We start from the raw sequence: 15042 nt of genomic DNA on the forward strand, positions 1-15042 counted from the left end.
ACAATTGGTGGCTGACTAAATACTTTTTTGCCCCACTGTATTGTGCCTTTAAGCCACGTTAAGCGTTTTCTGTATAAAGGCATGTCCATTCATATTCAGGCCTTATCTGCTTTCCTGTATGTAGTATATTTTATTAATAAACTGTATATCGAATTTGGCCTTTTTATATCATGTTAAGCTGGGGTTTTTTCTATGGGGGAGAAAACGCTAACGACCAATTTAGCGCGTTGCGTTCATATTCTGGGCTATTCTGTTTGTCTGTAAACAGTATGCTTTATTAATAAGGTGTGTACATAATTTGGTCCTCCAGTGTCCCACAACGATGCCTTGAACAAGCACTGACTGTATTTCTTCATACTTGAGTATCAAGTTCAAAATAACACTCTATGAACCACTCCACTGTGAACGTATGGATCTGTATGAACCACTGCAAACTGTAAAGTTTGCACAAATTCATGAAGTGTATTTTTCATTCATTCACAGAAGTATAGATCCACCCGTGTATTTTCTGCAGAATTGGCTCAAGAGCCTTGTTGCAATCAAGTTGTACAACCAGATTTCTAAATAAACTAGAATTTTCAAAATTATTTATTGCATTTCTTCTTTATATTTTGTGTTGTATTGTATTCATTGCTATTTCATACTCTGTGATGTATGTCTACTGCTGTAGTGTCAAATTCCCCCAGGGGATGAATACAGTTGTCTTGTGATGGCACCTTTCTAGGTCACTCAAGCACATTATAAGCTTAGCAGCAAAAGCAGCAAAAGCACAAGCCAGCGTGGTCCCCGCATTAAATGCACTCAAATAACAGAAATAAAATGATCTAAAACGTTTGATTTCTCACATGTTCTCAACTGATATCAGTCCCTCCCCACCAGAACACCAGTCCAGCTGTGGTTGGGACATTAAGTCTTTCTTTTGACTCAAACTTATCAATGACAAAAGGGTTCTGGTCTTTGCTCAACATGACACGTTCTGATGCTGAGTACACCAACAATTGAGTGAAGAAAAAGTCACTATATCAGATGCTAATGACACTCGACTCCTCTCACGGACTGCGACTACTCTTTGATCGTTTGTGCTGCCCTTCGTCCTGCCTGCTCGCGCAGCGCCATTTTCCCTCCCGCCGCTCCGAGTTTTGTAGGTGACCAAATACTTATTTTACCGAGGAATTTACCAATTAATTCTTTAAAAATCCTACAATGTGATTTTCTGGATTTTTTTCTCATTTTGTCTCTCATAGTTGAGGTATACCTATGATGAAAATTACAGGCCTCTCTCATCTTTTTAAGTGGGAGAACTTGCACAATTGGTGGCTGACTAAATACTTTTTTGCCCCACTGTATTGTGCCTTTAAGCCACGTTAAGCGTTTTCTGTATAAAGGCATGTCCATTCATATTCAGGCCTTATCTGCTTTCCTGTATGTAGTATATTTTATTAATAAACTGTATATCGAATTTGGCCTTTTTATTTCATGTTAAGCTGGGGGTTTTTCTATGGGGGAGAAAACGCTAACGACCAATTTAGCACGTTGCGTTCATATTCTGGGCTATTCTGTTTGTCTGTAAACAGTATGCTTTATTAATAAGGTGTGTACATAATTTGGTCCTCCAGTGTCCCACAACGATGCCTTGAACAAGCACTGACTGTATTTCTTCATACTTGAGTATCAAGTTCAAAATAACACTCTATGAACCACTCCACTGTGAACGTATGGATCTGTATGAACCACTGCAAACTGTAAAGTTTGCACAAATTCATGAAGTGTATTTTTCATTCATTCACAGAAGTATAGATCCACCCGTGTATTTTCTGCAGAATTGGCTCAAGAGCCTTGTTGCAATCAAGTTGTACAACCAGATTTCTAAATAAACTAGAATTTTCAAAATTATTTATTGCATTTCTTCTTTATATTTTGTGTTGTATTGTATTCATTGCTATTTCATACTCTGTGATGTATGTCTACTGCTGTAGTGTCAAATTCCCCCAGGGGATGAATACAGTTGTCTTGTGATGGCACCTTTCTAGGTCACTCAAGCACATTATAAGCTTAGCAGCAAAAGCAGCAAAAGCACAAGCCAGCGTGGTCCCCGCATTAAATGCACTCAAATAACAGAAATAAAATTATCTAAAACGTTTGATTTCTCACATGTTCTCAACTGATATCAGTCCCTCCCCACCAGAACACCAGTCCAGCTGTGGTTGGGACATTAAGTCTTTCTTTTGACTCAAACTTATCAATGACAAAAGGGTTCTGGTCTTTGCTCAACATGACACGTTCTGATGCTGAGTACACCAACAATTGAGTGAAGAAAAAGTCACTATATCAGATGCTAATGACACTCGACTCCTCTCACGGACTGCGACTACTCTTTGATCGTTTGTGCTGCCCTTCGTCCTGCCTGCTCGCGCAGCGCCATTTTCCCTCCCGCCGCTCCGAGTTTATTTTTTTCCGCTCAGGCGATATGAAGAACCGCTCGGGGACCTCGAGGGCCTGCGCGAGCAGGGAAAGCTAGTTCGCCCGAATGTTTTTCTCTTGCCCATCATGGAAGAAACTGTATTTGTACACAATTTTACACCCTTATTTTGAGCTAGGATTTTTTCTTACCTTATATGGACGACTGTTTCGCTCTTTACGCACGCGAATGAGGCGAAATAAAATAGATATTTGAAAGCGAATAGTTGGTCTTGTTTCTAGTCGGGCGCCATCAGCGTCTCCTCGCTTCCTGTCCTCAAAGCTGGCCGGAACTCATTTATGCGTCAGGGGAAACAGACGAGAGGGAGAAACCCTTAATCTGTTTTATAATGTATCTCGATTTATTTTATAAATGATGTTTTATTTACAGAACATGAATATCGACCATCTCGCTTCATCTTTTAAGCGTTTTGTCAAATAATGGTGCGAACCGGAGGACTATTGCTCTCAGAGGATGAAACCACCGAGTGTCTCGCGGATTAATACGACGCCAGTTGTTTATCCTAAGATTCTCAATTATAATTTTTTGATAACGCCAAAATAAACATAGTTTTTTTCACAGATTAAATGTGAGGAGGCCATATGTTATAAAGGAGTCAATTTACATTCTGTTAAATCTGTGCCGCGGATATAAATGAGACGTGTTCTCCACTGCATGTGCTGTCATTCTGCGAAAACTACTAATATTTTGACCTTTTTAAAAAAAGAGATTTTATTTGTAAAGTTAGTCCTGCACTTTACGTTTTAGCATTTTCTCATGAGGCGAATTTATGAAAATCAGGCGAGTTTTTGTAAATCATGTAGCAGCGTTAAAATGTCAGTGGACAGTATGCTTCTCTGTGTCAGTATTCCTATGTCAGTTATGTATCAAATATGACACAAAATTGTCTTAAAAAAGTGATTGTGTTTCAATTGTATTTGTATCAAAATGATAACTGTTGTAATAAAATGTGTGTGTGGATGTGTCATATATTGTGTACATTAATAGCTACTGCACACATACAAATATGACACTTGAAATCTTTCAATATTAACTAGTTGCTAAATGTCAAATATTTGTGTGGCAACCATTTAAAATAGTCTGCAGTGATTAGATTTTGAATATTAAATAGCATTTCAACCCGATTTGTAATTTTGTGAAAACTTGTTATATAGAACAAATTCAGTATTTTGCTGTTTTTTCAAATATGATTCTTTGCCTAGATATAATGATAGAGCAGTTGCACAAGGATTGAATGGTCTTGTTTACACATTTATTGAGTAATCATAAACAATGCAACAAACAAATACAAATATAAATAAGTGGAATGTGGAACATTAAATTAATAATATTATAATATATCATTTACACCAGGCAAATGATTTCACAATACGCCAAAATCTGGACTTAATAACATCTCACTATTAGATCTAAGGCTAAAAATAAACCTTTGCTTTTAAAACCATACCAGTGGGGTCAACACAGACAATGAATGCTTTGATAACAAATGCATTTACGCTACAATTTCCCCAGAGGTGACTCCACTCATATATTTACAAAAACAAACTTAATTCCTAGAATTAGACTGGCAGTGTCTCATCGTAGCTTTATAGAACAAGATTAGTTTCTCTTAATGTGCTGTTAAGAAACTCGTCATGAACAAAGCAGTTATAGAGTAAGCGGAAAATAAATTATAAGACCATGTTAAAGCTGACAGACAAATATGCATAACATCCTGTTTCATGTACCTATAATCATTTCAGTGTTAAATCAGTTCTTTTCCTGTAACAGTTAAAGTCAAAATCTCCATAACAGAGACTTTCAATTTAATACATTCTGTCTGTGTATTCCTTACTACATTTTACACTGAAGAGAAATTATTTCCCTATTAAAAAGGACTCTGTCATCAGGTTAGGATGTTGGACGTTTTCACTGTGCACAGTGACTGCACATCTTAGCATTTTAGGAGGTCGTACTTCACATAACCGACTCGGTCAACCTGCTTTCTGGCATTCATTCTCCAGTAGAAATTCTCCCGGCAGAAGTAAAAGAATCCTGAAAAATATCGAAGAAGAGCAGAAACAAGTGTCATTTGCCTGATCAGATAAATCAGAGTAGTTAATCCGACTTTATTAACTATTTTAGACTATTCATTTGAACATAATCTCACTTACCCTTGTAGACGAACACATCATGTGAATCAATGGGAACTCCACCAAAAACTGAGTCAGTGAATTGAGGGTATCCTCTGTCTATCATCTGAGCCTTTGAATCGAGTCTATGACAATAAATAAGAGATAAGAATACTGTGGAAAAACTACAATTACAGAGCTTTACACTTTCTGATGAAGTCTTGCACGTTACAGTCCTGAAGCAAAGTTCACTTACCTCCAGAAGTTCTCCCCATTAAACAGGAGCACCTTGCCTTTTCCTCTCTGCATTGCTCCCTCCACTCTGTCCAAGATGCTTGGCAGGCCGAGCTTTTCGATTTTACGTGGTCCAAACACCTCATTTCCAGTATAAACCCAGAACTGTTTTTCTGTGTGCATGAGATTTAGTTGAAAAAACAGTTATATATATCTAAATTTGAACATGTTTGGCAATAATATCGAAATATCTCAACCTGGTAAATAAGTACCTGCAAAGAAGTAGATCTTTTTCGTGAGCTGGTCCTCAAAGGCAGTGTTAATGACGGCTGGCAGGGCAGGCCATTTCTCAGATATCAAGAAAGGACCTTTGTTTTCTCCTTTTTTTGAGATCTTCCAGTAGTGCCTTTAAGAGAGAATTTAGAAACATGTAAGTGAGAATTAGGCATAATAAAGTTTGTTTTCTAAGTTAAGTTTGTTAGTTCATATCGCTAATTATGTAGAATTATAGCTCATACCTATCCTTGAAGAAATGAAGCTCTTTCTGGATTTCAGTGATGCTATCAAATTCCTTGATTTGGCAGACATCCTGTGAAGGGTCTACATGAGTTGTGGTAGAAACAGTGGATTTAGTTGGCAAAATCAGAGAGGAAGTGGTGAACTGTGGTTCTGGAGGAGTGGAAGTAGGGCCAGTTTTAGGTCCTGAAAAGAAACAATGAAATAATATAGCTATAAGACCAGAACTGTACAAGACTCTTGGGGTTTCAACATCAAAAATCTTGAATTTTGAATACGAAAATGCATAGTAATGCTAACAATCATTAAGTGATGGATGGTTTAATTGGATAAATACCATAAAGATACTGAATGCCCTTGATATCATCACGATGCAGAGAGAAATCCTCTATGTATCTGTACATGGGATACATCAGAGCGTCTTTGATTTTGGAGTGGTCCAAACCAAGTGCATGTCCAAACTCATGAGCAGCCACCAGAAAAAGACTGTATCCTGTGAGAGAAAAGACATGTTAGCCAATGTCTCACTTTCATATTTTTATAGTGTCTGAAGGAGATGATTATCACTTACCCCTATCAGGGCAAAATCCCCATTTTTGATCTGTGTCATAATTGCTAGTAGTTGCACACCAGAGTTTTCCATCACTACGGCCTTCACTGGTGCAAGAAGAGTATTCGTTTCCAAGGAAGGTGAAAGGAAACTGGCATGGCTCACCTTCTGAATTTCCACCAATCACGGCTGTATCTGTAAGGGGAAATATTATATTATAACATATTAATATATGTATATATCTTACTTCATTAAAGTTTCAGGGTTCAGTCTGAAGGTACGAGAGCTGCTTACCTCTGTTAGGGCAGAATCCATACTGCTTATCAGTGTCAAAGTTAGCTGTAGTGGCACACCAGCGATACCCATCAGTTCGTCCATCTGTGGTGCATGTGTCATATTTTACCCCCAGAAACACGAAGGGGAAAACACACGGCGCTTCATTGCTGTTCCCGTCAAATGTGAAGAGAACTGGGGGAAAACAGAGACAGAATGTTAGCCGTGCTCATAATAATAAATACTTGTGGTTGTTGAAATATAGTGATATTAATTCCACATATTAAGGCCAAAGGAGTCAGTTTAAATGTCTATTTTGGAATTAAAGCCCCATAAAATCATGACTGAAACACTTACGCTCACTGGGGCAGAAGCCAAATTTCTTGTCCTTGTCGTAGTCTGCGGTGGTTGCGCACCAGGGGAGACCATCTGTGCGCCCCTCTGTGGTGCAGGTGGAGTAAGATGTTCCCTCAAACAGGAAGGGGAAATGACACATTGCACCCTCTGCATTTCCATAGCGGGTTTGAATCGCTGAAGGAGACACATCAATGTCATTGTCTTCTTCACAAATTTGAAGACAGGGTATACAGGGGTAAACATGTTGACCTGACCTGAGCTTTTGTTTTTTTAATATATAAGAACTCATTGCATTATTTATGAAAAATATAAAATATGTTTCCAAATTGAATTAATTGGCTTTCTTATTGTTACTGGATGGAACACAAAGCAAATACTATTTAAAATATTACAGCAGGACACCAGTTTAAAAACAAAGCTATACATTTATTATCTAAGAACTCATTTATACTACATATGAAAAAAATACTATACACTCAAATCTGTTGAGGGAGCTATTGTTACCCTATAGATCTTATGCAACTGTTAGAGAGTATGATGCTACATGGTGTTTAAACTACTTACTGTATACATACAGTGAAAATGGGGTGTACTGAGGTTGCGCACCAGGGGAGACCATCTGTGCGCCCCTCTGTGGTGCAGGTGGAGTAAGATGTTCCCTCAAACAGGAAGGGGAAATGACACATTGCACCCTCTGCATTTCCATAGCGGGTTTGAATCGCTGAAGGAGACACATCAATGTCATTGTCTTCTTCACAAATTTGAAGACAGGGTATACAGGGGTAAACATGTTGACCTGACCTGAGCTTTTGTTTTTTTAATATATAAGAACTCATTGCATTATTTATGAAAAATATTAAGTGTGATATTATAAAGACAATATGTTTCCAAATTGAATTAATTGGCTTTCTTATTGTTACTGGATGGAACACAAAGCAAATACTATTTAAAATATTACAGCAGGACACCAGTTTAAAAACAAAGCTATACATTTATTATCTAAGGACTCATTTATACTACATATGAAAAAAATACTATACACTCAAATCTGTTGAGGGAGCTACTGTTACCCTATAGATCTTATGCAACTGTTAGAGAGTATGATGCTACATGGTGTTTAAACTACTTACTGTATACATACAGTGAAAATGGGGTGTACTGAAATATGAATGAAGAATCACTCTCACCTGGTCCAGAGCCAAGGGTCCAGTATTCATCATCATCAAAATGGGCATCCCCCTGCACTCCCTCACCTGGAGGATAGGCGTGAGCCAGCAGCCCATCTTTCCCGTCAAAAGGGTAGGGATCGCCGTGATCTGAAACAAAAACAACAGCTCAATCAAACTCATTCAAACAGTGGTACATCTTAAAACTGGAATCTATTACAAAAACCACCTCACCTGCTTTCCCAAAGGAGACCATGATGTCAGCAGTGCCGTCATAGAGGCGCGTGAACGTCAGAGGGGTAACATCACTCCAGACTTTGAAAGCTCTGGCAAAGGCGTCATCGATCAAAGAGGCTTCCATGTCAGGTGAGTAGTTCAAAATCCTGCATACCAAAACAACACAATGGATTATAGTGTGTTCATTACAAACCTATGAGATGTGTCGATCAATAGTTAAGGTGTCGATGGTGTAGATGATATCCCACCTGTATGTAACATCATTGTGATCCCACTTCAGGTCTCCATCGAAAGTTTGATAGTTGCGGATGTCTGGGACCCCACAGCGAGGCTGCTTCATGGCATCAACCGTGGGCTGGTCAAGCGAGCCCGTCTCCTCCAGCCCAAGCTGCCTCTGGAGCTCCTTCAGTGCTTTAGAAGTGGACATGACTGCCTGCAGTCCACTCTTCTGGATAACATCTACATAGCCATAACGCTTCAGGTACTCCTGGAGTCAAATATTTAGACAGGAGAGGAATTCATATAGAATAATACAATCAACTGCAATGTACTATTTCAAAAGTAGATGGCTGAGAGAAGATATCCAAAAAACAACAACACATGAACTAAAACTTGATATACTCACATCTGCCAGCTGTGTGTCTGTCATGTTCTTGATCACATCTCCAGGGAACGTCACATACACAGATTTGAGCGGCACACACCAGGCTCTTAAAGAACAGGTTCCAAGAACCAGAAACGCCAGAACTCTAAGTCTCATGATTAGTGCTTCAAGTCACAGATCAAAGTAAAATTTGATAAGAAAACAGACTCTAAACTTAAAAAAGGGGAGATGAAGTACAAGAAATGTTGTTGTTTCTTCTTCTCCTGATCTGTCTGTCTTCTTTGGTGCCCTGAAGGCAGTATTTATGTGGTCCCCTGGGCGTAGTCACTGAGCACCCACCCACCTCCAGTAGGTCATTTTAACCACTGAAAAGGAGTGATTTTTTTCATCCATTCAAAAAAGAAGGGGCTTTCCATCAACCTCACATTAAGCTTGAAGACACAAAAGATAACAAACAAAGACTGTCTTTTCTTTTATTTAGTTTCTTAAAATAAATTGAGACATAAAAATATGAACATAAGTATTAATTAAAGCATCTTTTAATATAAATATAATATATTTAATAAACATAAATATATAGTATATATCATTTTAAAACAATTGGCCATATGAATATGACTGTATTTGTGTAAATAAATAAATAGTACATATTTTTAGCAACTGGGCTTTTTTAGCAATTGGTTGTATGAGTATAAAAGTACTTAAGAACAAGAATTATAAATAAATGAATAAATAAATAAATAGTAGCATATTTATTTTTAGCAATTATCTATATAAGTATAAATGTATTTATGGAAAAGGAGCGGAAAAAAATAGTATATAATTTTTGCAATTTGCTTTATGAGTAAAAATGTATTTATGGAAAACAAACAAACAAAAAAACTAATATATATTATATATTTTTAGCAGTTGGCCATATGAGTGTACATGTACAAAAATATATATTTTATTTTTTTAGTAGTGGAGGAAGGTAATGCAGGTAATGAGCACCAGAAAAAGTTGTTTTTGGATCGTTTCCTGTCAAGAACAATGAATGGGCATAAAGTAATTCTGTATTAGAAAACTTACAGAAACCCATGAACTGAAAAGGTGCCAGGTAAGCAGCTTTGTTGCACAATCCCTTTATTTTTCACCAGCACTGATTAAGCTGAGTGACGAAAACATACAGGTGTCTTGCCAATCCAGCTCTATTAACTTAAAACATTGTGCAAGTGTACTCATCTGTGCTGTGTTGACATGCAAGTTCTGAGCAGTTTTGTGCCCAGAGGCAAAGGAAATCTTAATCCATAAATGGCCATAAATTACCCTAGTTTCTGCAAAAAAATGCAGAAGCCATCAGCTGTTTAGTTCAGAAAAAGTTGACTAATCATGCTTTGCAAATGAGGATGTAAGAGTGTTGTTAAGTGATGCAAAACAAGCTAATTTCCTAATTTTGGTCACTGATGTGTGTTTGTGTGTGTTTTTGGGAAATTCAGTTACACACACCTCATATAATGTTAAACACTGACGATATATATTTGATATCACTGCATTTTCTAGGTAGACATCAACAAATGCATCAGCACATTAATAAACTGTGACACAAACTGAAACAGGAAAGACTTCTCATCTGGCATCTCATCTCTTATGTTTCTATTTTGGACATTAAAATTCATTTCCTCTCTCAATGTACGCTTCATAATGAATCAGCAGCTATAGTGAGGGTGGTGACTGCCTGTACGATTTCTCTTTTAAGGACATGAATTAAATTAGTAGTTTGTTTTTATTAACTTTATATTATGTTACTCTAAGAATAGAATACAGAATAAGGTAGGGAAAAGTGTAATATAGTTTTTAAACCAAACAAACTCAGTTTATAGGTACACTAAGGCTGTAAAGAACCATAGTGGGACAAATCTGAACATTTAGCAATTGCTTCTTACACAGTGATACCACAGTAAAACCAGATTTTATTAAGACATTCTTGTGTCTGAAACACTTCTGACACAAATGCAATATCCTTTTTAATTATTTCATCAGGAGCGCAACACAAAAGTTGATCACAAACTGGCATTAATCACTTTCAACATCATAACAACACAGATGCTCAATTGCATATAATTAGACAACATGAGAAACCAGGAAATAGTAGCATTTCAAAATTCTAAAATATAAAAGTATTTTACATCTGTCATCCGTTCACACATTAGTGTCAGTGTTTTCATATGCATAAATGAGCCCCAGTCTGCTTCTGAGGATTCATATGTTGTTTACTGAAATTGTATCTTGTCATTTTCAGATTTAGTGGACACCAAGGGCAAGGGACACTTGTTTGAGTTGTTTGTGTCACGACATAAAACATTTCAGGACAAGTGGATTCAAGTTGAGGTTTTGTTTTGTCACTTGCATGTTTGACCCCCAGAATTTTTTCATAAACAACCACCAAGTGGTTTGGAACTGTAATCTGTATGTATATGCACACTCTTAAAAATAAAGGTGCTTCAAAAGGTTCTTCACAGTGATGCCATAGAAGAACCATTTTTGGTTCCACAAAGAACCATTCAGTCAAAAGTTCTGTAAAGAACCATCTCTTTCTTACCTTCTTGTAAGCTGAAGAACCTTCTTTCGCCACAAAGAACCTTTTGTGAAACAGAAAGGTTCTTCAGATGTTAAAGGTTCTTTATGGAACCATTTAGACAAAAAAGTTCTTCTATGGCATCGTGAAGCAGCTTTATTTTTAAGAGTGTAGGCCCACTATTTTTCTGTTTTACCTGAATTTAGATTGAACTGATATAGAAAGCATGACTTATATCAAACATATTGAGAGCATTTGATCAGAAATAGTTTTACATACTTTTATGGTCCATTGTAACGTCTGTATCATGTGGGTGGAGTTGTATTGGGAAATTATTTTAATTTGTTAAAACAATATAATAAATTACAATATAAATGGTCACTTTTTAACCAGTGTGTGTGTGTGTGTGTCTGGGCATTGATGTGTGAAATTTGGGGTGTGTCACTAACATAATGGTGAGTAAGTAATTATTAGGAGATGTTCAAAATGTGCAATTCCTGAGACAATTTTGTAAGTTCTTCTCATACATTCTCGCATATCTATTCATAGTGCTGGATGAGATCTTCATTAGATCATTTCAATTCAAATAGAAGCTTAGTCCTGCATAGTTACATAATGATAGCTATATATCTGTATCTCTGTATATACATAATCCGAATAGAAATAAAACAACAATATTTCCCAAAACATTTTTGATCATGTTGCGGTAGAGTAAGTCCACACAAATTGTGCACAATTTTCTCATTAGACAACAAGGGAGTGACTCTTTAAATTTAAAGACAAAACCAGGGAAATATATTGGTGTTTATGTTTTTGAGACATACGGCTGGCATTTGATGTGGAGAGCTCTGTTGTTCATGTAAAATTTGGTCATGAAAACCCTTTAGAGGACGAACTTTCCTACGACAAGGAGGGATGTCAAACGTAGAACAACACAAGAAAATAATTCCAATATGAATTAGCATAACAACAACAACAACAGGCGAGCAACATTTAGAAAAGCAACCAAAATCCACAAAGCATAGCAAAACTTGCTGATGTGGTCCCATTTGGTTTTTGCACTGAATGATTTCTCATGTCATATAGTATTTCCATATTCTGACTTGCTGACATTCATGGTAATCAAGTCCAGATCCTGTAGCCATAACTATTTATAAGCTGGGTTAATTAACTGGACATGTATTTACAATAATTTATGCACAATCATACAGGCGCTACTATTTCTATCTGTCACATTTCCAGATGTCACAAAACCTATCCAGATTGCTTACGCGGAAACATCTGTATCTGTTTAAGTGCGGCGTCAAGTGAGTAATGAAAGACAGGTTGTACAGAATGCCACAGTGTTTTTGCTATTTTACATCCAAAAAAGGCCTAGCACACCCCCAGCATCTTCTGCTGGGAACAAAATATATCAACCTGCCTTGTTTGGCAACAGTAAATGTACCCTCTATTTGAGAAAACATTTCTCACACCATATATGTTTCAAGAGGAAACCACAGCAGACAGACACAGGTTATTGCATTACAAGGATGAGGTATGTCGTCAGTGTGAATGTGACTACGCAATGACACAGTGTGGTCTGAAAAGACACTGTGTGAAAACAGCACCGGCCTGAGTGTGAGCTCCTCTGCGCTATTGTCGTTCACCCGTGGAGTAGATGTAAGGAACGTCAGCGACAAGTCCGCCTCTTCTTAAACTCTCAGGGTGAAGCCTGAAAATAATTATGTCTTAAATGTCGCAGGCAGAGATTGCTAGCAATAAAACAACCACAGCTACATAGTTTGCCCTGCCCTGGTCTTCCAGCCAGAGCCTACACAGACACTGAACCCTCACACTTGGCTTTGTCCTGCTCCAGCAGGCTGTTTTTTTAGGAAAACAATGCTCTAATAATATTTTATGATATGTTTGGCCCATGGTATTTGTGTTACGAAATGGCTGAACAACCGAATAAACTGTTCATAAATCATTGAGAGTAATTTTGTATTGTGTTTATCACCAGTGACCGCTAGTAAAATGGAGGGCTGCACCCCAGCCATGTATTCTATAAAAAGATGCTTATATAATTTAGCTAATTGAATGGGAATACATCGTCCAGCAGACCAAATCGCATACTGTAATATATGATACTGGATTTCTATTACTTAATTCTTGAGAAATGGTCTAAAATGTCATATGATAGTACTCCCACAGGAGTAAATTGGTACACCAGAAAAATTGTGTTTCCTGTGAATATCACTCCTGGGTCGAATAGAAACTACAAGCAAATTTTCTCACAACGTTTTGGTCATCAATTTTCTAATTTTCCATTTTCACCAATTTGTCACTTTTGTAAATAACCAAGCTGTGTAAACGTAACTGTATACAGCAATACAGTATTGACAGCTGTACTGTGTTGCTGTGTGAACATAGCCTCTGTGAAGCTACTGAATTATTTTAGACACACCATGTGCTGCAGTGTTGACATACTTTTCCAGTTTGCAGGAAAAAAGCAGTGATAGACCAAGCTACTCTGCTGGTAATAACAAGCAAAAAGTAGCATTTTAGGCTCTTAACAGCAAAGGCACTTGCTTTCTGCTTTGCTACTAGCGCAGCAGATGCGGAGGTGTTTGCATAAGAGGTTGAATCATTTCCTGTGGCTATATGCAGTATATGATGACATTATAGGAGGTAAGTGGGGATTTTTTTTTTTTTTGGATCCAAAACAGAGGGGGTAGGATATGAGCCACCCATCGGCCAGATACCAACACTGGAACTTCATAGGAAGCTTAGGTCAACAATTACCATGGCTAAATATGGAACATGATTCCTAACATCTGCTCCCTCAGGTTGAGCATGAAGTATCCCGAGCCCAAGATTTCTCAACTCAACCCTTAGGAAATTGTAGCAGTCACCAGCCATAAAAGTCCCTTGCAGTTTCAGAATGTGATGAATTGACACTGACTCTCACCTGTTAACAACGATCCTTCCTCGAAAGAGCCGTCATCCTGACAAATCAGCCTACTTTCACTTCCATCCCTACCTAAAATGGATATACTCTGGAGCAGGTCCTTTGCCACCATATGTAATATTGTAACGGGGCTGACGAGACGTGAGACGTGCGGATCCATATGCAAAGCTTTATTTGGAGAAGACAGAGACATGGTCATAAGACAGGCAGGGTAAACAGCGGCAACCAGGAATATGGCGGGCAAGACACAAGAATAATCCTAGGGCTAGCGTGGGTCGACGATAGGCAAACAGATTCACAGGGGCAAGGCTAAAGGGAGAAGTCCAGGAAAACAGGCGAAGATCAAAACCGAAGGAGACAGACAAGGCAAAATTAAGCTAAGGCTAAGGCTAAGAAACAACTTAGGGCTCTGTAGAGTAGCTATCGCTAGGAGAGTGATAATCACTAGACAATACTCGGCAGAGGGAAGGAAACAGAGTGAGTGTTAAATGGTGAAGGAGTGATATGAAACAGCTGGGTGCAATCAGTGTAAACAGCTGTGTGCAATCCGTGCCGAGTGCAATGAATGATGGGATATGTAGTCCGGAGAGATGTGCAACAACGTGTGGTGCGAGAGTCAATGAAATTAGAAGTTCATGGACCGGATTCGTGACAGAGCCCCCCACAAGGAGCGGATTCCAGATGCTCAAAAACCCTTTATGATTCCGGAGGGCGGTGGAGTGGAGGCGGAACAGGGGGAGGGATGGAGGGCCACCTGGAAGTGGAGAGACCGGGCACTGAGGCATAACAGGACAGGCAGTGAATTCATGGACGGCCTCCTTGGTCATGACAGGGCAGACAGTGAGTTCATGGACGGACGCCACCACCTCAGGAGGTTCTGCAGCGGATGCCGCCACCTCGGGAGGTTCTGCAGCGGATGCCGCCCCCTCTGGAGGTTCTAGAGCCGTACAATCTGGCAACAGGGAAAGTTCACTAATATTCCGTTTAACCGTATCGGTACAGAGTTCAGCA

At 38.3% G+C, this 15042-nt stretch overlaps 2 protein-coding genes across 2 annotated transcripts in view; both read right to left on the reverse strand.

The window, feature by feature from the left end:
• LOC107591828 (zinc finger protein 335-like) overlaps window positions 1-3301 on the reverse strand; it is an 18989-nt gene extending 15688 nt beyond the window's left edge. Inside the window, exon 1 of the mRNA XM_016281097.1 lies at window positions 2611-3301. The gene's annotated coding sequence lies outside the window, so the exon portion shown is untranslated. The remainder of the gene's footprint in view (window positions 1-2610) is intronic.
• A 416-nt stretch (window positions 3302-3717) lies between these two features.
• Window positions 3718-8785, reverse strand: LOC107591829 (matrix metalloproteinase-9-like). Its single transcript, XM_016281098.1, has 13 exons — window positions 8549-8785; window positions 8172-8410; window positions 7921-8069; window positions 7708-7836; window positions 6521-6694; window positions 6185-6358; window positions 5912-6085; window positions 5678-5833; window positions 5343-5526; window positions 5097-5230; window positions 4847-4997; window positions 4633-4736; window positions 3718-4513 (listed from the first exon to the last, which is right to left on the reverse strand). The coding sequence occupies exons 1-13, from the start codon at window positions 8681-8683 to the stop codon at window positions 4413-4415; spliced, it is 2004 nt and encodes a 667-aa protein (XP_016136584.1). The 5' UTR covers window positions 8684-8785; the 3' UTR covers window positions 3718-4412.
• Between the last annotated feature and the right edge of the window lie 6257 nt (window positions 8786-15042).

Source organism: Sinocyclocheilus grahami, unplaced genomic scaffold, assembly GCF_001515645.1.
Source record: "Sinocyclocheilus grahami isolate Dianchi unplaced genomic scaffold, SAMN03320097.WGS_v1.1 scaffold146.1, whole genome shotgun sequence".
Classification (NCBI taxonomy): domain Eukaryota; kingdom Metazoa; phylum Chordata; class Actinopteri; order Cypriniformes; family Cyprinidae; genus Sinocyclocheilus; species Sinocyclocheilus grahami.

Coding starts and splice junctions, on each gene's coding strand:
- LOC107591829 (XM_016281098.1), bottom strand. CDS start 8,683: ATGAGACTTAGAGTTCTGGCGTTTCTGGTTCTTGGAACCTGTTCTTTA. Junction 5,834..5,911: donor GGGATTTTGCCCTGATAGGG/GTAAGTGATAAT, acceptor TTTCTCTCACAG/GATACAGTCTTTTTCTGGTG. Junction 4,737..4,846: donor AATGGGGAGAACTTCTGGAG/GTAAGTGAACTT, acceptor TTATTGTCATAG/ACTCGATTCAAAGGCTCAGA.